Source organism: Patiria miniata, unplaced genomic scaffold (genome assembly GCF_015706575.1).
Source record: "Patiria miniata isolate m_02_andy unplaced genomic scaffold, ASM1570657v1 HiC_scaffold_5, whole genome shotgun sequence".
Taxonomy (NCBI): Eukaryota; Metazoa; Echinodermata; class Asteroidea; order Valvatida; family Asterinidae; genus Patiria; species Patiria miniata.
Genome location: NW_024037072.1, coordinates 8505660 through 8525608, shown reverse-complemented (window position 1 = coordinate 8525608; position 19949 = coordinate 8505660). Strand labels below are relative to the sequence as shown.

At 40.8% G+C, this 19949-nt stretch overlaps 4 protein-coding genes across 4 annotated transcripts; 1 reads left to right on the top strand and 3 right to left on the bottom strand.

Annotated features, from left to right (window-relative positions):
- Positions 1 to 627: 627 nt before the first annotated feature.
- On the bottom strand, positions 628 to 6917 carry LOC119740629 (adventurous-gliding motility protein Z-like). The gene is made up of 6 exons (XM_038215993.1): positions 6768 to 6917; positions 3999 to 4197; positions 2931 to 3126; positions 2069 to 2126; positions 1752 to 1895; positions 628 to 633 (listed from the first exon to the last, which is right to left on the bottom strand). The coding sequence occupies exons 1-6, from the start codon at positions 6915 to 6917 to the stop codon at positions 628 to 630; spliced, it is 753 nt and encodes a 250-aa protein (XP_038071921.1).
- Positions 6831 to 12916, bottom strand: LOC119740628 (myosin-11-like). Its single transcript, XM_038215992.1, has 6 exons — positions 12907 to 12916; positions 12425 to 12798; positions 9129 to 10127; positions 8720 to 8837; positions 8083 to 8236; positions 6831 to 6953 (listed from the first exon to the last, which is right to left on the bottom strand). Exons 1-5 carry the CDS (start codon positions 12914 to 12916, stop codon positions 8154 to 8156), a joined length of 1584 nt encoding a protein of 527 aa, XP_038071920.1. The 3' UTR covers positions 6831 to 6953; positions 8083 to 8153.
- A 1559-nt stretch (positions 12917 to 14475) lies between these two features.
- LOC119740269 lies at positions 14476 to 19740 on the bottom strand. Its single transcript, XM_038215530.1, has 4 exons — positions 19601 to 19740; positions 16290 to 16431; positions 15743 to 15901; positions 14476 to 14704 (listed from the first exon to the last, which is right to left on the bottom strand). The coding sequence occupies exons 2-4, from the start codon at positions 16389 to 16391 to the stop codon at positions 14528 to 14530; spliced, it is 438 nt and encodes a 145-aa protein (XP_038071458.1). The 5' UTR covers positions 16392 to 16431; positions 19601 to 19740; the 3' UTR covers positions 14476 to 14527.
- LOC119740627 lies at positions 18267 to 18605 on the top strand. Its single transcript, XM_038215991.1, has one exon. It carries the CDS (start codon positions 18267 to 18269, stop codon positions 18603 to 18605), a length of 339 nt encoding a protein of 112 aa, XP_038071919.1.
- Positions 19741 to 19949: the final 209 nt, after the last annotated feature.

Genomic DNA, 19949 nt, shown 5'->3' with positions numbered 1-19949 from the left:
ACCATGTCATAGTCATTCCAAGGATGATCATGTTTTTCCTGGATGGAGCCATTATTACAGATTGTGACAAAACACAAAGGATGGTGCATTCAGTAACCTCGGTCTCATGCACTGTAGGCATACACCACTGTACTGTTCTTGTACTCAAATGACATCACAGGGTCACGTGAATATCAAATGCTCTTTTTGCAAATTCTAATAATTACTTTCGAAACCAGGACTTACAATCATTTTTGGCTAGACAGGGACATAATTGATTATCATGCAAAACTCTGTCATCGCCAGTTTTAGTAATGTATATTATTAGTTAAATCAGCAAATTAAATCAAATCTAGCCTTGGATTGTACAGTGTCTGTTATAAAGGCAAATAGGATCATTTGCTTTTCATACATTTAGTTCATTTATAATTTCACCACTTAAAATCCAGGAAGAACGTTCAAAACTTGACCTGTTTACATTTCAGCTCAGTGGATATTATACATATCGATAAAACAGTGAAAAACTACGCACAAAACCTTTTGATCATGACATGATTTTATTGCCATTCTTTATTTCAAAAATCAGTCAATAATTTCACCAGCATTCTCTTTGACCCTAACCCCGTGAGTGATTTACTAGAATCTTTCTCACTCCTGCAAATCCAACACCATATGGTAATCAACACCCAAAGTGTTGGACTCTGATTATGGTGGTACGCCTGACCCCTTGCAAAGCATAATCAATTTACTAATGCAGTTACTCACTCCAGCAGATTCCAACAAAACGTGCAGTTGGATTTTGAAGGGTCGGGGTTGGTTAGAGTTAACCCTAACCCACCTCAATCCTCCAAAATCCTCATTGTGGTTTGGGAGGATTTGGGAGGATTGAGGATGAATGGTGTTTGAAGCACATGAGGATTTTGAATGATTGAGGATGAATGGTGTTTGAAGAAGAGGAGGATTTCGGAGGATTGAGGATGAATGCATTTTTAGAGACAGAACTGTCTGATGATTTTGAAGGACTGAGTCACTGGGTATCCTTCATTTGAACATAAACGCAAAATTTAGGAGGATTATTGAGGATGGTTCCTAGCAAAAAGGCTCTAGGGGGTTAGGGTTAATCCAGGTAAGACTTTGTGACAATAATTTGGTAGGTTACTTTTGGGATATATGCAAATGATCCTATATGCCATTAAAGGGAATGTACATCATTGGCTTTTGCTGTAATTTTTAGAAATGGCTTTTGCTGTAATTTTTAGAATGAACTATTTGAGAGTTAGTATAATAGATGAAATATTGTTACACTGACATTTTTAAAGTTTTTGTGTTCGAAAAGGTTGGAAAAACCAAGAAAAACAAAAATTTTCAAGTAGTCTGGTTCCTGACTCCACAAAAGATAAAATGGATCGATTTATAAATGATGGAAAATTGTAAGTTAAGGGAACCAGTCTAGCTGGCCTGCACCCGTCCATGAACATGTAACCAATAGCAAACAGAATTTGGACTGAAAAATGGTAAATTTGGAGCAGTAGTTGAAAATAGTTAGGTTTTTCCAACACTGGTCGGCCGACCACCACCACCGTTGGAAATGTTTACAAAAATACCATTTTCTTGAAAATGACTTCACACCAGGTGCCATATTTTACAAGATGCTTGAGACTGTCATTTACCAACATACTAGTAACGTATTTCGTAAAAACTTGGTAGTTTTATTTTTCGATGTTTGCAAATGTTGTATATTCCCTTAACAACACTCCGTCTGTCCAACATACCTCATCTTGTAGCACCTGTTCAATCCTCTCAGTTTCACCTGTCACCCTCTCCAGCTCAGCCTTGGAATCTACAAGTTGCTGCTGTACCTCACGGTACTCACTCTCCACCTCAGATTTGGAAACTCTGAGTGATTCCAACTCAGCCTGATAGAAAGAGAAAGTGGAAACAAATTAGCTATGTAATGGCTCTGTGTGAAACTGTCTAGATACTGGGGCAGATAGGGGAAATATTTGGGGAGTTGTTTGCCTTTGATGACACAAGTGGCATTTGGCACACATCTCAGAGTATGCTTAAGAAAAAAATATTTGGCTGTTACAAATTTATCCAACAAGGTGTTAGTGCTCTTAGTACGGCAATAGGCGATGGGATTGTGCCTTTAATGATACAAGCATGGCATTTGGCACACAGTCAGAGTATGTCATGAGAAAGATATTTGGCCATAGGGCCATCGTAGATTTGTCCTTTGAAAACATACAGGCAGAATAACAAGCAATTTTCAAAATTTTCAAAATGGCTGCCATTGCTTGTTATTCTACCTATATTTTTCAAAAGACAAATCTGCGATGGCCCTATAGCCAAATATCTTTCTCATGACATACTCTGTGTGCCAAATGCCATGCTTGTATCATCAAAGGCACAATCCCACACCTATCTGCCGTACAAAGAGCACTAATACCGTGTCAGATAAATTGTTAACATTATCTTTAAGCATTTTCCCAAGCATCTCAACATCTTTTCAAATGTGTATAATTTCAAAATTGTACTCCTTATCATGGGTGCGTTTCGTACATTTACAATCTCTAACAAGCTATGGGTATGTGCACATTCGGAAGATAAATTTCTCATGTAAACTGCGTTGCCTATAAATTATTGCGTGCGCGTGAAGGGGTGCGTGTAGGGCTCCGCATCTCAAGAGAGAACTGCAACCTCTCAATCTAAAACAAGAGGTTAAACTGCAGTCAATTAATTTATTTCTCGAGTGGTGAGTTAAAAACCTTTATCTTTTTTACTTATTGACACGATATAGCAAAACAATTGTTGACTGTTGTGATGTGGATATGTCGTTTTCAACCTCTTTGGGGGTTAAAAACACCGCATCTCACATCACAACAGTCAATTATTAAATAATACAATTAACACATTACAAACTATAAAAGTGTTGACTGGATGGAACCTACCTCCGTTGGCTTCTCGCCGCTTTCTCTTCCTCCAGTTGTTTCAGTGCGTCCTCCCTGCCGCTCTCGAGATGTCCGACTTGCTCCTGGAAGGCCTCCCTCTCTCGCTCCATCTCGGCCAAGGGAAGATGCTCCCTCTCCATTGTCTCCTTGAGATGCTGGACCGTGTCCTGGAGATGGACTGTCTGCTGCTCAAAATCTAGGAGGGTTGTCAAACATGAAGTGAAGCAAATTAAGAAACTGGCATCGAGGGATATCCCAAGATGAAGGGATAAGTTTCAACTGAACTACACAGAAGCGTTATGGACTCCATGTACAAGTACCCACTCACATGGTCACACACAGGGTGAGTTGAAAAGAAATTGACCAAATTAGAAACTAGAAAGCACTCGGAGAACGCAACCTCCGCCAAAATTGAACAATTCCCCGCCATATTGTTAGTACTTTCAATACGAGGACCATTTAAAATGCTCAATCATGTTCTGAAATCAAAGGGCAGAAAGACACTGTATTGATATGTATTGTTCACTTGTTGAATACAGAATTATCAAACTTGTGCTTCTAGCAGAATTGTGCCATTTCTACAGGGTCACTGTTTACATTGGGGTCATAAAACAGGGACTCGCTCGCGGGTCTCTAGAGGGACCCGGTGAGCTGACATACAGGTAATGACTTTAACATACGTGGCCCGTCACTTGCACTGTGTCACAGTATATGGCCAGAAATGGACGGGTCCATTAGTTTCTTTTTGGGGGGGGGGGGGTGCCCCAGTTTCATGGTCTATGGCATATTTGCACATACAAATGGTGAAGAATCCTTTAAAAAAAATCATGCATCCAGATGATGTCCACAATCTACAGGTCGTACTTGAACCAAGAACCACCCCTACACAGATTTTCATGAAAATCTGCCCACAACTTTTTGAGTTATCCTGTTCACAGACAAACCAACCAACCAACCAACCAACCAACACCGGTGAAAACATAACCTCCTTGGCGGAGGTAAAAATATTTTGCCTTGTGATTTGACTTGTGATTGTATGAGTTGACTTGCGATTGACTTGTAACTGACTTGCGATGGATCTAACAACAACTCCACAGAGGACAACATTCTTCTTACTATCTTTCTCCTCCTCTAACTGAACCATCCTCAGCTCCATGGCAACCTTTTCCTCCTTCAGTTCGTCTCGCTGCGACTCCATCGAGGAAAGCTCCCTCTCAAGACCATCTCTTGCCTCATTCAATGATGCGATTGTCTCCTCCTGTGTCGCCTAAAGAAGAGAAGAGTAGGAGGAAGCAATTTTTTAAACACAATGAACATTTTTTAGGTAAATCAAGATTCTTAAGAGTGATGGAAACAGAACAATTCTGCAATGGAAAATAAGCGTCAAGTAGGTGAAGGTAAACACTATAAGGAGACTGTTGAATATAACAGTCATTCTACAAATTTGGGTCCACTTTTTTCATATCCGTGTTACATCTGACATCTGCGATCCTGGATGCACTCCTTAATGCAGTCGTCCTCCAAGAGCGACTATGAATAGCAGACTGCCTACTCAATAAATTAAAAATCATTTGAAGTCATTCTTATTGACACTTGAACGGCAAATTACAAAGTTCCAAAGCAACGGGGACAGGACAAATGTCACACTTTGGACCCTGAATTTATAGAATGACCCATAATCCAAACTTTATCACTGCATGAATTTAAGTCGCAACTTATAAGAAAGGATGAATTCCAAGGCTATTTTTTTAACAAGGAACATTGCGAAATCAGTCAAAATCAAACACCATGCAGAAACCAAATGGCCAAAGAAAAACATAAGTTACCAGAGCTAGTACTGAATCCCTCATTATTTTTTTTTTCCAATTCAACAGAACAGTCATTTTATACCTTCAACAGTAAAAGAGATACACATTTTTTTTTTTCCCAAACAAAAACAGATGTTGAACATTGGTGGATATGAGGTTAATACGAGAACTACAGATAGACAAGAACAAAATCAAGACAGTGCCAAAATAAAACCCCATTAGTAAAAATGGACCTTAAACATAAAAAGTGAATGAAAAATAAGGCTGACCAGCTAAATAATAAAAATTAAACTGATATTATAACAGCCATCTTCAACAAATTCAATTAAAATTTTGATATACTGTGGTCGATGACTGCTTAACAAAAACTGAAACACAAACCCTGAAAATAACATAATTGATTTTTTTTGTTTTAGTAAACAAAAAATGTGCAACATTCATTCCATGCAAAAGCAGGGCAAATGGCAGTGTGCTATTCTCCGAGTGCATGCTAAACCTGTTACTCATGGGGATAAGAGTACAAACGGCACCTATGAATGGGAGTTCTTTAAGCATTTAAGTCTCGGCTGTGTGGCTGGTGTGTGTGGCTGGTGTGTGCGAGTATGTAAACACCGGCAATCGTGGACGTAGTACAAAAGAATGTGGGCGCAAACAACAACGTCCACGATTGACCGAACGTCCACGATCTCAAATCGTGTACAAAACCAATGAGAGCTGTCGCTAAAAAGTTAGAGTACAAACAAAGGAAAGAGGATTAGGGACAATGGGGCGTCCACGATTGCCGGCATTTACACACGTGGGTGTGTGTGTGTGTGTCTGAATGTAGACTCCCAAGCAAGTCTTGACAATGGGAGACTGTTCTTCAGACAAGTTTTTGTAGGAGGGCAGTATCGATGAAATGGTAACCAAAATACACAGTCCACCTTCTAAACCCTCCACATTCATACCAAAACTGCATATTAACATAAATATGTCGATCGTCCTTTTCAGCTATTTGTCTAACAACACACAAAAAAACATATGTTTATTTGGCAATCCATAAAATAGCCCAGTTAAATTTAGATATCTCTTAACAGATATTTCAGTATGTGAATTTTGTATTTTTCCTTTTTGCCATTCCATAATCTACAGCAAGGCAGCGAATTTTCAATTTGTGGTTTTTGATTGGTAACACCTCGTGTTTAAAAAATGCTACAGGTTCAGCAAAATGGCCTACACACACAGAACACATCAGCTTTAATGGTTATGGCTCAACTGCAACTAAATCGATGGCTTCATGAGCAGCTTCATAGCTCCCAATTTTTTTTTCATAATACCAACCATAGTGGCTTCTTTTATATCAACAAACAGCAAATTTGGACGCTTGAATATAGACCCAATTTCATGACGTCACATTTTGAGTAGCATCAAGCCCACGCCTGCTCACTAAATGAATTATTTTCCACCTTCTGCGCTGCAGACGACTTTGATGTAGCAATAAGCCAGCTCAGTATCTCATGAATTAGTCCAGGCCAAAGGTCATTCAGGATAAGCGTCAAGGATCTTGTAACCACGATGTTACGCGAGCACCTTTTCTGCTCGTAATTAACATGCGAGCGTTGTGCGACCGTCTCCTTGCGCGTTCATGCGTCTTCCATGAGCATTCGATTATCCCAAATGACCTATGACCCATACACGTATCATTGCAAGCAGGCACAGTTGAAATACCAAACTGGCTAACTGAGAGGCCAGTCCTTGTGACGTCATGAAATTAATGAAATATGCAAACAATTCTCTAAGACAATGGTCAACAATAGTCAAGTATCAAAATTAGCGGTAGCATGTTAGCAAGTAAATCAGCAGTATCAATTGCGACGGCCACTGCAGTGGTTAATTTTTTCACAAGTCTTAATTAGTCTTAATTGAAATGTTGTAAGCAGCGAGCTAAAAACTGCTAATAAAAGCAACAGCTTTTAGGTTCATGCACAAGGACAACAGCACACTGCCTATTTGCACAGACACACATCATTATTATTGTTCTGAATCTAACCATGAGTTTTTCGGCACTTTTCTTAAACTCGGCCAGCTCAACAAGTTTGGTCTCGACACTGACCCTAGACTTCATCTCAGCGTCTCGGGCGTCCTCCGCCTCCAGCAGCCTCTCTCTGAGATGGGACAACTCCTCCGAGAGAGCCGCCATCTTGTCCCGCTGCTGCTGGTCAAACTCCAACTGATTCTATCAAAGTGACACGAGTCCATCAAAGATTCAGTTTACTTTAAGATGGAGCAATCGCTTGCTGTAATATATACATGAGTCAACACTCTGTACATTTACTGAATACAAATTAAACTTGCCTCAGTGAGGGCGCTCTGTGCAAGGGGTCTAGTTCAGAAAACAATGCTTAGCAAATTCATGATACCAGCAACAAATTAGCAGAGAACCAGTTGTGAGCCTATACATCTCATTACATTTTGGTTGGTAACCTGCCTTCTGTGAGCAGATACTCTCTGTGCCCAGCAGTTTCCACGCAAAGATGCTCATCAAAATTGGCCTCTGGCTTTAGACAGTTATCTTGTCTGCATCTGTTGTCATTTTTTACATACATTTCCGTAAGTAAATGGCCAAACAGAATATATCCAAGTGTCCAAAATCCCTTCAGAATTAAAGGTTATGTACAACATTTGCAAACATCCAAAAACAAAACCACCAAATTATTATGAAATATCTTACTTCACTGCAAGTTAATAATAGCCTTAAGCAACCTGTCAAATCAAGACACCTGGTGTGCTGTGTACTGCTGTCTGTTTTCAAGAAAAGTGGAATTTGTACAATTTCCAACGATGGTCGGCCCGATCATCGTTGGAAAAAAAAAAAGACTTTTTTTTCAAATACTGCCCCCAATTTACCAAATTTAGTTAGTCCACATTTTGCTTGCAATCAGTGAACGGGTGCAAGCCAGCTAGTCTGCTTCCCTGACCTGACAATTCCCCAACATCTATAAATAGCTCCGTTCGTCTGAAGTAGGGTCAGGGAACCAGACTACAAGAACAGCATTATTTTTTATTTTTTTTGGTTTTTCCAGCATCTATTAACACAAAACTTTAAAAACAGGTCCGAGTAACAATATTTGCTATAAAATACTAACCCCCAAAATCCATTCATTTCTGAAAATTACAGCAAAAGCAAATGTTGTTCATTACCTTCAAGAATATGGCCAATTTTCATTCTGGATCACAGGCCTTTGAAAATGGTGTCACAAACAGCCTTCTGTTAGTAATGGCAAAGACTAAAACTAACTACAGGTGTGAAATCCAAGGATGCAACAGCAAACTGTAGGTTTTTAATTCCTTGCCATTTTCCTTACCTGGTCTAACTTGGATTGCAAATCTTCCAGCTTAGACTCTATCTCAAGCCGTTCTTGTGATTGGGCCTCAATCATCTTGCGAAGTTCGTCTTTCTCCTCTGAGACATTCTGGCATTTTTTGTCTCCAGATTACTCACAGTTGTTTTCAAAGTTTCTATTAAGATAATGGACACAAGAACCCTTTTCTGACTAACTTCTCTGTAGCAATTTTGCAGATTGTTTATTTATGCATGTTTTAATTGTGCTCATTCTTTATTATAACAAGCATTTTCTTGTTATTATTGTTACAGACAAAATTACATTTTTGTCTTGCAATTCACTGATTTTGATTACAGTTTTAAGGGGGAAATTAGCGGGAAAATAAAAAAATCCCCCCTCCCCATTTGTGTGTCAGCAGAGCCCCAGAGCAATACAGGGTTTATCTTATCTACAGTACAATTCATTTGCATAAAAAGCTACTCCCTAAAATCTGCCCATAGCAAATGTTTTACCAAAAAAGAACAAGAACAGTAACAAAAACGTTTTAGGCTTTTTTAAAATCCATCGATCAGGAAATATCCCAAAAAATCTCACCCCTGGTTTTGACAAAAACTTTTGTGACTCAGGCAACATCACAATCTCTGAGCCGTGTACTCACCAATCTGAGCCGTGTTCTCGTCAAAGTCCATCTGCTTGAGTTGCAGGTTCCCCTTCTCTTCTTCAAGCTCGGCAATCTTGAGTTTCAAATCACTCAGCTCCTCTGCCATGGAATCCGCCTGTGGCAAAATTGTGATGTTTGGGAAAGACAAGACAAACAAGAACATGAAAGGAAGAGGAAAAAGTAGAAGAGAATTCAAGCTTAAGCTTGGTATGGAAAACAGATGAATACCACAGAGATTTTTTAAACGAGGGAAGAATTTCGAAAGACACCAGAAAGTGACACATCTTCCAACAAAATTCATAGATGATCCATCACTTTGTGGCGTGACAGATATGAAGTTGACTATAATTAAGAAACTACAAAGTTGAATGAAAAGGATAAAGGAGAAAATTTGTCAAGCAGCTACCTTTTTGAGTTCCTCCAGGTCTTCTTCAAGGGACTTTATCTTAGCTTTGGCCTGGGCCTTGACTTTCATGAATTTAGCCTCCGCCTTCTTGTTCGACTCCTTGACCTCCTCATCTTTGAGTCTGATCTCTTCTTCCTTGTCTCTGAGTTGTTGTTGCAGCCTATCAATCTCAGCCTGCTTTGCTTCCATTTCTGCTTTTTCCTGTTCCAGCCTGTCTGTTCTGGTTTGAACCAGTTCTGTCCTGGTTTGTTCCAGCGCTGTCTTGCTCTGCTCCAGTTCAGATTGGGTCTGCTCAAAGTCTGACTGGATCTTGTTATGGCTGTCTGAAACTTCCTTGTACTGCGTCTCATACTGATGAAGACTTGTTTGCAATTCCGTCACGGTGTTTGTCTTCTCTGTTAACTCAGTCTCATGCTTCTCTCTGATTTCCTCAATTTGTCCTTCCAGAGCTTGTTTCTCGTTCCTCCAAGCCTGCTGCCTGGAGGCAAAATCCTCCTGAAGGTTTCCCAGTTGATCCTGGTACGTCTGCAGTTTCTCCGTCAGGGACTTGACAGTGGTCCCCTGCTCCAAGAGCAGCTTCTCCTTCTCTCCAATCTCACCTTGCAGCATCTCCAAGACTCGGACTTTCCCCGACAGGATCTCTTCGGCTTCTTGGCATCTCCTCTCCAGTGCCTTGGTGGCTGCGTCGTTGGACTTGCCCACCAGCTGGGACATCTCTCTCCTGTGCTCCGTCTGTAGCATCTCCAGCTGGCCTTGCCGCTGCTTGGCCACGGTCCGGACTTCAGCCAGCATCTCCTGGTGAGTGCGTACCAGTTCCTGTTTCTCTGCTGCTTCCCAGCGTTCCCTCTCCGCGTTAAGTGCAGCATCTCGCTGCTCAAGCTCTGTAGTCAGCTGGCTGATTTTCTCATCCGTGCCTTCAGTCTTTTCCCGCATGTTTTCCAGCACCCGGTTGAAATCTGTAATGGCCTGGTCCTTCTGTTTGCACTCTGCCTGTAAGACCTTCAATGAAAGAAATTCACAAAATGTTTTGTTCAAAAATATTAATCCTAACCCTACTGACATTTTACTAAAAACAGTACCAATTCCGTCAAAATCCATCAATGACTCTGCTTCACATAATGCTTCAGGACCAAATCCGTTGAAATCCACACTGCTTGTGGATTTTGATGGACTTGGTACACATGGCTTATCTGCCATAATACCCCCAAATGGGGGATGGATTTTGATGGAGTTGGGAAGGTTAGGATTAATTGAAAATGGTGGCCCACCCAATGGAACTTACAATTAAGCCTTTATCACTGACTCGGTGAAATCTATCAACGTCACAGTATCACCAACTACCACAGAGAAATGCAGCAACTTAAACCAGAGGTGAAGTGCACAAACAGCAAAAACAAATCCAGCAACACAACTCTAACAACTGTGCAGATTGTATATATTATCCACTTTGTAAACTGCTCGTTATGATGGCTGGGGTGAACATTGCAATGAGTTATGAGTAAAAATCTCAGCAATAGATGCAATAGTGCATGTATGTTGACAGGTGTGCAAGAATGGGAAGTGCAAACAGATACTTATGTAAGTGTTAAGTAAATTTGTTCTGTAGACGCAATTTCTAAGCTTGTTCCACATTTCTGTATGTGAATACTCTTTTGTCAGTCAATATCATGTACAACCTGTCAACTTACCAGTTTGGACTTTATAAAACCAATTTTTATTTAACATTCACAGAACTGCAAGGATTAGAAGCACATAAGTGCACAGATGGTCCAAAATGACATTGCACATGAATTTTTACAAACACAAAACAAGACAGTGCTCAAATAAACAAAAAGAGAAAAACAGATGAAAAACAGGTACCCGAATAAAGCATATAAGTACATGTATGTTTACAAGCAAGTGACATTTAACTGACATCGCAGTTGTAAACAGCATGAAATCGAGAGGAGAACATAAAGTGCCTTCCACAGCAATATTTGAGCAAAGTTCACTAGATAAAAAGCCCAACAGATTTCGAACGAACAGTGGCCGACAAAAGCTTGGAACAAGTGCATGACCGATAACACAAACAGAGTGCAGAAGAATTCCAGACAGAGAGCAGCGCACCGGTGTCAACGAACCTGAATGACCTTGTCGCGACCCTCGAACGACCTCATTCTTATCCTTGACATGTTCTTGTAATTCATGGATACGCTGCTCGAGCTCAAGGAGTTTACCGTTCTGCTCCATCACCATCTTGTCTTTGTAAACAAGCTGAGCATACAGTTCCTTAGCCCTGGACGATTCTTCGTTTAGCTGGTCCTGGGAAATTTGGGGTTGGGGCGAATTGGTCATCTATTTTTTTAATGCAACGACTGACAACGAAAACTGGCAATGGTAACGACACAGCAACAGAAATTTTAAAAAAGACTTTATCACAAATATCTACCAGGTTTAAGTACTAACAGGCACAACTAATTGACAAACACAGCTTACTTCATCAACATCAATCATGAGACAATTCAGACAACTGACAAAATGACCCGCCTAAATTGTTACAACATCCAGAGCCCTACATTTTCCATTTTTACTGAATATCTTTGGACATTGGACTCTCTATTACTGTACCTAATGATTAATATCCTTATGTTCCTCCAATACACCCTATCTTACACACTACTTGTTGCCAAGGTTAGAACACTATTTGTTGCCAGGGTTTGAACACTATTAACCCTCCTATGCAAACACACATTGTGTGTAAAGTTGTCCCTTCAGTCAAAATCAATCAAGTGACTGCTTTCAACGGTTAAGAGCTCCCAGCCTACATAAAGCAGGATTGACTGGCTGTGACTGTTTATGTAACTCGATACAGCTATGCTTTGACTGTAGGTGATTGATAAGCCAGCTGTGCCTACGTCTTGCCTGCTTTTGTCTGTTGACTGAATTTGACTAGTCGCAGTGCTTGCTTGAAATATGATCTGACTGTTTGTGACTAGCCTGTGTAAAAGGCATGGCAGGGGAAGAGGATTGATTTTTTTTACTGTCTGTGACCGTTGAAACAGCAGAAGGGTTAACCAAGCACCTAGTCATATTTGCTAAAATCCGTCCTGTTTTGCCAAAGTACACAAAATTAATGTGATATTTACATACAAAATGCTCAGGTACAAATTCTACAAACACCAAGTATTGGATGGTTACGAACCAACTGCACATGAGTGTTGACCTTTGTGAGATACTCATGGATTAGTGACTTGATTTCGGCAATTTCCAGGTTGGTAAACTTTAAACATGGCACAGTTCAAGGTTACCACACTTACCTCCAGCTCCTTCACCCTCGAGTCGCTCACTGATGTACCCTGGTCACTTTCATCCTCTCCCATCCTCCCACTGCCCGACGCCCCGCCCACCCCTCCGCTGCGCATGGCCTCAATCACCGCCTCTCTCTTCTCGATGATTTTCTCCTTCTCACGCAGCTCGGCCTGCATCTTGCGCTCCCCTTCCTCCATCTCTGCCATCATCCGTCCCTTCTCAGCCAACTGCTTCTCCCGAGCGTCAATGACGAGTTGCTTTTCGTTGACAGAGCTTTCGAGTTTCTCGACGAGTGCGGAGTTCTCAGCGAGGGCTTTCTCGCGATCTTCCAGCTTCTTCTTGAGGACGATGAGCTTGCCGCGACTGGCTGGGTCATCGGCCCCTCAGTCTGCAATTCAATTATTAAAATCCTAACACATTTTCTAAAATGTAGATGAATGTATCTCTCACTCAAGATTTGCATGGGGCCTATGCTTTAACCCTAACGTACCTGAATCCATCAAAATCCACCCCCTGTTTCGGGAGATTTCAGCGGATTCAGGATACCTCCATATTGAACAAACTGGGGGATTTTGATGGATTCAGGATTCGAAGCCTAGCGGAACTGGCGGACTTTGATGGATTCAGGATCTCAACAGTTTAACTCTTTCGCAATGTTTGTGGTCAAGTAATTCTGCTGGCACTAACCCTGCCAAGTCTGTCAGTGTCACCTACTGTACAAACATGTACATACATGTACTGGCTGGATGGGAGCTTGTGACTGGGGCTATAGGCCTCAGCATATACACAATGGATTATGTAAATAACCTATCCTGGCAATGCAGTGCTGGGGTCGCCATGCATTGGTGTATATGGATCCTATGCAACAACACACATCACAATTTTCATGCGAGCGTGGTATCCTGAATCCGTCAAAATCCACCAGAAATTTAGGTGATGGATTTTGAAGACTCTATGGAAAAAACATGCTGTGTACTGCAGTCAAAAAGCAGTGATCATCTTTCCATTGAGTGATGATTTCAAACTAATTCTTTACTACACTAAGTAACTAATGGTCCAAAGAGCATTTAATGCACACGTGTTCATCTCTCCTAATTTTGGTCTCTAAAATAGTGTGTGCAATTGCCATTTGTCTCCAAAATGGAAACAGCCAGATGGAACACTTCCACTAAGGGATTGCCACAAGTATTTTTTTTTTCAAGTTTCAGATTTTTTTTCAGATCACTGCAAATACTGCAAAGGTTTCTATGGGACTTGACACAAAGCACAGAATTCCAGAGAAACGAGTGCACAGCACTGGTCTTTTTAAGTCCCACAATGAAAAAAACTCGGACGCAATAACAACATAACTTGGATGCAATAAAGAGTGCACAGCGCTGGTCTTTTTAAGAAGGCAGTCCCAAAGTAAAAAAAATAGACAAGACGATCACCCACACACAAAAACAAAAATCCTGCACAATAAAGATTAATGATCGGGTGCTGGGTTGGTTGACCAGGCCAAACCGACCCGAAATATTAGAGACCTAAACCAAATTTGAACCAAAACTCATCTTAACTCCCTCAAACCGACCCTACCCGACCTGACAAAAAATAATACAGTAAAACCAACACGAACCCAAACCGACCCCCCCCCCCAAAAAAAAAAACAACAACAGAATATCTGGCTTGGACAAAGTAATGGCTTTTTTTTGTGCCTGCCCTTACCCACGTTTTCATGACGCTGTATCATGAAACTGTTACAATATATCTATTTCACTGTCAGTCCCGATCCAACTGGAGAAATAAATACCGTGGGAACTTGATAGTGCGCACATTGGCCACACATCAATGGGCTGCAGTCACAGTGACTGTCAATAATGTTGCATCACCTGAATGTCTCAACTGTTTCGGGGTTTTTTTTCGGTTTATTTCATTTTTTTTCAGAAGATGGCTCAACCGACCCGACAAAAAATGTAAATGTAAAACCAAGCCGACCCGACCCGACTGTAAAGATGGACAAACCGACCCGACCCGACCCAAAGTCGGTTTCGGGTCGGATCGGTTTCAGTTTCGGGTCGGGTTTGCACAACATTAATAAAGATACAGTAAAATTACAGACAACAATGCACTTGTTATCTATACCACCTTGAACCAAATATCAGAGTTGCATGACTTACTTTGGCACTTGAGCTCTCCTCGTCTCCTTGTGGTTCTCCCCCTGCTTTCTTCAGTGCTCCAATTTGATTGGTCAGTGATGTGATCTTCGCTTTGGCCTGCAGTTTGAACTTGGACAACTTGGCGTTGCTTTCCTGAAGGTCAAAACAAAATTTGCGGTTGTCACTGTCAAACTTTTGCCTACTCTTGACATTCTATCGTTCAAGATAAAAGAGCAGTCCAAGTTACCTTTGTAAGAGCACTTGAGCCCCAGTAAAAGTAAATTTTGGGAAAGAGTCAACTTTAGGGTCTCTTTCTGCCCGAGCTGCAGCATTTAAGTTGATCCCAGTTCCAGTGTGGACGGGTAATCTCCAACAGGGATAAATACTGTTATTACTGGAAAAAGATTTCTGACTAAGCACAATATTTTCAAATCCTGACCCGACAAGAATAAGCAATGTTACCATTTTAAACTATGCAGATATTTGGTGAAAATGCTGGCTATTCTGACTAAATTTCCACTGTGCAAATCTGGTAAAAAGGCCCCATCACTCAAAAGCAGCTTCAACAACTCCCGACTCATTTGCTTTGATTTTGTTCACAAATGGATATTAGCCCTCCTGCTGTCTGAACAGTCATAGACAGTCAAAATAATCAATCCTCTTCCCCTGCCATGCCTTTTACACAGGCTAGTCACCAACAGTCGGATCATATTTCAAACAAGCACTGTGACTACTGACTAGTCAAATTCAATCAGCAGACAAAATCAGGCAAGTGACACACACAGCTGGCTTATCAATCACCTACAGTCAAAACACAGCTGTATCAAATTACATAAACAGTCCAAGCCAGTCAATCCTGCTTTATGTAGGCTGGGAACTCTTAACTGTTAGAAACAGTCACTTGACTGATTTTTACTGAAAGGACAACTTTGCACTGAATGTATACATCTGCATAGGAGGGTTAACGCACAAATTGTGTGCTAAGGGGCGCCATGATACCGAGACCCAATCCCAACGAGGGTTGGATATTAGTGAATGTTGGTACCTCATCCTAGTCAGTGTGAATGGAGTAAAAAATCTCCAAACTAATTTGTGTCCCCACCGTTTTTGGGGAGGGGAGGAGAAAACATTATAGAATAGTTTCACAAAGCAAAACTTCGATTCTTTGAGCACAAGACAGCAATATTTTACCAGGAGTTGTTTGTCTTTTTGGCGTATCATATCCTTCAACTGGTTCAGTAGCTTGGTTTGTTCGTTCAGCTGGTCGTGAGCGTCTGAGGAACTGGCAAAACTGGCATCTGCAGCCGAGGCAAAACTGGCGTCCCCGGATCCTGAAGCGACAGAGGTATCCTTGAATGCAGAAAAGTACAAATTAAACTTGATTGATTTCAGTTTTCAATGTAGGGGCCTATACATGATTCCAAAAAGAGAAAACTCCTAGATATTAATAATCCAAGACGCATATATTGTTCAAAATGCAATTTTCTGTATAAGGTTATAGAAACTCAAGTCCAATTTTGCTAGGATACATTGTACTTTCTCCAATATGCAGAAAACCAGTAGAAATTGTTTTTGTTTACTTCAAACTTTCAAAAGACATCCTGGTGAAGAATCTTTTGAAGGATTTTGAACAATTTAAATCGAAAAAAAAAAATACACCTAGATTGCCCTGCGAAATGTAGAAAAACACCCTTCCCCCCCCCCCCCCAAAAAACCCATTAAACGAAAGATTCATTACCCCTTCTGATGGTTCCTCATTCATGGATTTGTTGACGTTCTCGACCACAGTGTCCAACCTGTCCTGGACATTCTGCGCTATGTTGGTGAAACGCCCCCACATTGTGGCGCTGTTTATTGCTCCTTTCTATGACGACAACAATCTAAAGGGATGATATTGCAACGTATTAAACTTCACAGCCACAGCACCGAGGTCTGATATTTCATCACACACTACCTGGCGACAGTGTCATTTAACCAGCTCATGTCCGATGACGTGTATACATGTACACACAAAGGTTTTGCGGTATTCAGAATGGATAACAGATAAACACGCAACGAGCGAGGCCAGAAATATCTCGCAGAGAGCGAGGCCGGAAATATCAGGGTGTGCTACCCACCACAGATGACGGCCTGAACCCGTCTGGCATCGAGGTTCGTAAAAACAATCACGCGCCTCGGTCCGGTCACGTCAAAATAATCCCGGGGCAAACTGGTTAAAACCCAGTTTCAATAAGAGAATGAAACTCAACTTTTATATTTACTGAACTCGCCTGATTAGCTGGCTGCATGTAACTACAACAGGAATGTCATGGAAAGTGGGTTTAATTATTTTAGGGAAATTACAGGGTAGGACGAAGTAGGTTATTGTGATTTGGCTGCTAGTTCATGCTGCATGCTCGGTGCATCATCAATGGAAAAAACTTCATTGATTTGTGCAGAATCAACTGGAAAAAATAGAGTGAGAAAGCGTATGTTCTTGCTAAATACTGTTGAAATTTGAAAACTAGGGTCATAAGACTAGGTTTTACATGACAAACTATTCTTCAATTTCGGTTGCAGAATTACATTGCAACAACAGTAATTATGTAAGAACTAATGTTAAAAAGAACTACTCTATTGCGCACAGCATAGCCAAAGGGCCCATGGATCGAATTGATTTTTTAAAATGTAATGCTTGAAATGTTTGCGTTAAAGCTATAGTCCATCATTTGCAGCTATCCGAAAAGTAACTGGCATAATTATTGTTGAAAAACAAACTTGGTTGAAAGATAGTAAGGGGACTAAACTCCTGTGAAATTATTCTTTCTGGGAAGCTGTCATTTTGAAGTAATCAACGAAAGAAGGCATTCCAACGGTGATTCTTAAGAAGCACCGTAGGAAAATTTAAATTAGTAGTTCGTTTTGTTATTCAGCGCAGCGCGCACAAGTATTGGAACGACGCACACGCGCGCGGTTGTTATAATTCGTCGGATCAGCGCGCGACGTCGCGTATAGCTGCAATTTAAAACAATTCAAAACATGATTCAGTAACTTTTGATTTGAAATTGAGATCTTAGAATGCTGTTTTTCTCGGAATATACAGCTGAAGCTGAGCTGAAACTTCATCAAGTAAGTTGTTCAGTATCCTTCATTAGATTTTGAACACGTTTGTTGCTTCAAACGAACAAATGCACTAATTACAAATGATGGACTATAGCTTTAAATGTTAAATTCCGATCATCAGAAAGCAATAACTTAATGGCAATAATGGAAAATATTGAAACATTTAGGCCTACTGAAAAAAAAAACCACTTGGAATTTTTCAGTGCTGTCTCATAGGGTTTGTCACTTTGTGCATAAGTGCATAAGGATAATGTAGAGTGCAAGACAGAGCAACCAGACCAAGAAAATTGTTAGAAGTGCACAGGCAGACCACGAAAGGAGATTGATGAAAGAATTCAAGAAGAAGCCCAAGCTTTCTATAGCTATGTAAGATCGAAGCAGAAAGTGAGAGCTGGGATATCTCAGCTTGAACGATTTCTTCAACAGTGTGCACACCAGAGAACCCGAAGCGGAGCCTCCAAGACTCCAGCCTCGTAGGACAGACATGGAAGACCTGGTACAAGCTAGCTTTACCCTAGATGATGTCATAAGGAAGCTTGCAGATCTCAAACCAGACAAGTGACCAGGAATGGACAAGATCCATCCTCAAGTCTTGAGAGAGTGCAGTATGGAAATGGCAACGCCTCTGTATCTTCTCTTTAAGAAATCGATTGCAGAAGAAACCATCCCAGAAGACTGGAGACGTGCAAAGGTTGTTCCTATCTCTAAGAAAGGATCCAAGAGCCAAGCTGGAAACTACCGCCCAATAAGCCTTACCAGTGTTCCATGCAAAGTGATGGAGTCCTTAGTTAGAGACTCAATTCTCAGCCATATCTCAAGGTATGAGCTCTTATCCAAAGACCAACACGGATTTACCTCTGGTAGGTCATGCATGACAAACCTTCTTGACACCCTGGAGGACATCACTAAAGACTTAGTAAGAGCTTGGATGAAGACTGTGGAGTGGATGTGATCTACTTGGACTATGCCAAAGCCTTTGATACAGTTCCCCACAAGAGGTTAATATCGAAACTAAGCGCATGTGGAATTGACGGGAAGGTACTAAAGTGGGTAGTGGAATTACGAAAAATAGACATCTGAAAAAGGCAGCACTTTCTGATTAGCCTATAAAGAGGATGAGTATGCTTCTTAAGCAAAAATAAATTACAAACTAAGCCTGAATGTGAAAATCAAAATTTGACAAAGTTCTACATGTTTTTGTACATGTTTCAAGTGTGGCCTTTATTTACGGAGGTAGTCCAGTAAATTGGCCACATTTATGGGGCTAAGCCTAAGACAAAAGTGTGGCGATCGTGTAGTGTACTGTAGGGCCCGATTCCTATGGAACAAAATCCACTTTAAAATTATTAGACCGACCAAACTAGTTGGTGACAACTGACATTCTCAATAAACAGGTAGGTCATATAAAGAGGGCAGGGTTTTGATTTTTTTTAGGGAATTTGGGGGTAAAATGATGATGACAGCGCGGCGACAACATGCAAACCCGCAAATAAAGATGGCGATCACCGCGCCATGTATCGTGAGCACGCACGGTGTGCTGAATCGCATCGCAAGGCACAAACCGCGCAGGAAAATCGTGATATCTACCCTCCAAAATATTTCAAAATTGCAAAACGGGTGTCCTTAGAATTGAGAAAAATATGCTTTTGATTGTAAAGGTGATTTTTGAGTAATAAAAAACATTTTTGACTCTAATTTGATCGAAACAAAACAGGGCCCTACACTACACGATCGCCCAAAAGTACGTGTAATTCAGTGCACAGGATCGGATCGGAGCAGGACGGGTCTTTCCAAGAAATAAGACAGTACCACTGAATGAAAACCCTTGGTACTACACTATCATTGTAAATCATATGCATGGTTAAGATGGTTCAAAACTTGTATTAAATTAACAAAATAATTTCTCCTTTTTTTCCTGTTAACGTAGCAGAAAATGCAATAATTTACCTTTCTCGACAAACATTCGTCGTGGCCATAATGCGTACGTTGGATGTATGACAATTTCGTCTGGTACCGGTACTATACTCGAGACAAGCGGAATTGGAAGTGAACGTCGGATTCAACCGAGTCCGAGAACAGACATTTCTACCCGGCGTTGAGGGCGCTTGATTAAAGGCCTGTAAATAAAGAGCAAATTTCCCTCAGATGATAACTTTACGAAAGCCCATTAGTGTCACTGCAAGTATATGTTATTACGGATTATTAATTTGTTATTACGGATTATTTAATTCGTTATTACGGATTATTAATTTGTTATTACGGATTATTTAAATCGTTATTACGGATTATTAATTCG

Coding starts and splice junctions, on each gene's coding strand:
- LOC119740629 (XM_038215993.1), bottom strand. CDS start 6,917: ATGGCGGCTCTCTCGGAGGAGTTGTCCCATCTCAGAGAGAGGCTGCTG. Junction 3,127..3,998: donor TGTTGTTAGATCCATCGCAA/GTCAGTTACAAG, acceptor CAACCCTCCTAG/ATTTTGAGCAGCAGACAGTC. Junction 2,127..2,930: donor GCGGCGAGAAGCCAACGGAG/GTAGGTTCCATC, acceptor GTATCATTAAAG/GCACAATCCCATCGCCTATT.
- LOC119740628 (XM_038215992.1), bottom strand. Junction 10,128..12,424: donor CGAGGGTGAAGGAGCTGGAG/GTAAGTGTGGTA, acceptor CTTTCATTGAAG/GTCTTACAGGCAGAGTGCAA. Junction 8,838..9,128: donor ACCTGGAGGAACTCAAAAAG/GTAGCTGCTTGA, acceptor ATTTTGCCACAG/GCGGATTCCATGGCAGAGGA.
- LOC119740269 (XM_038215530.1), bottom strand. CDS start 16,391: ATGTGGGGGCGTTTCACCAACATAGCGCAGAATGTCCAGGACAGGTTG. Junction 15,902..16,289: donor ATGAGGAACCATCAGAAGGG/GTAATGAATCTT, acceptor TCTGCATTCAAG/GATACCTCTGTCGCTTCAGG. Junction 14,705..15,742: donor AAAAAGACAAACAACTCCTG/GTAAAATATTGC, acceptor TTTGACCTTCAG/GAAAGCAACGCCAAGTTGTC.
- LOC119740627 (XM_038215991.1), top strand. CDS start 18,267: ATGGCAACGCCTCTGTATCTTCTCTTTAAGAAATCGATTGCAGAAGAA.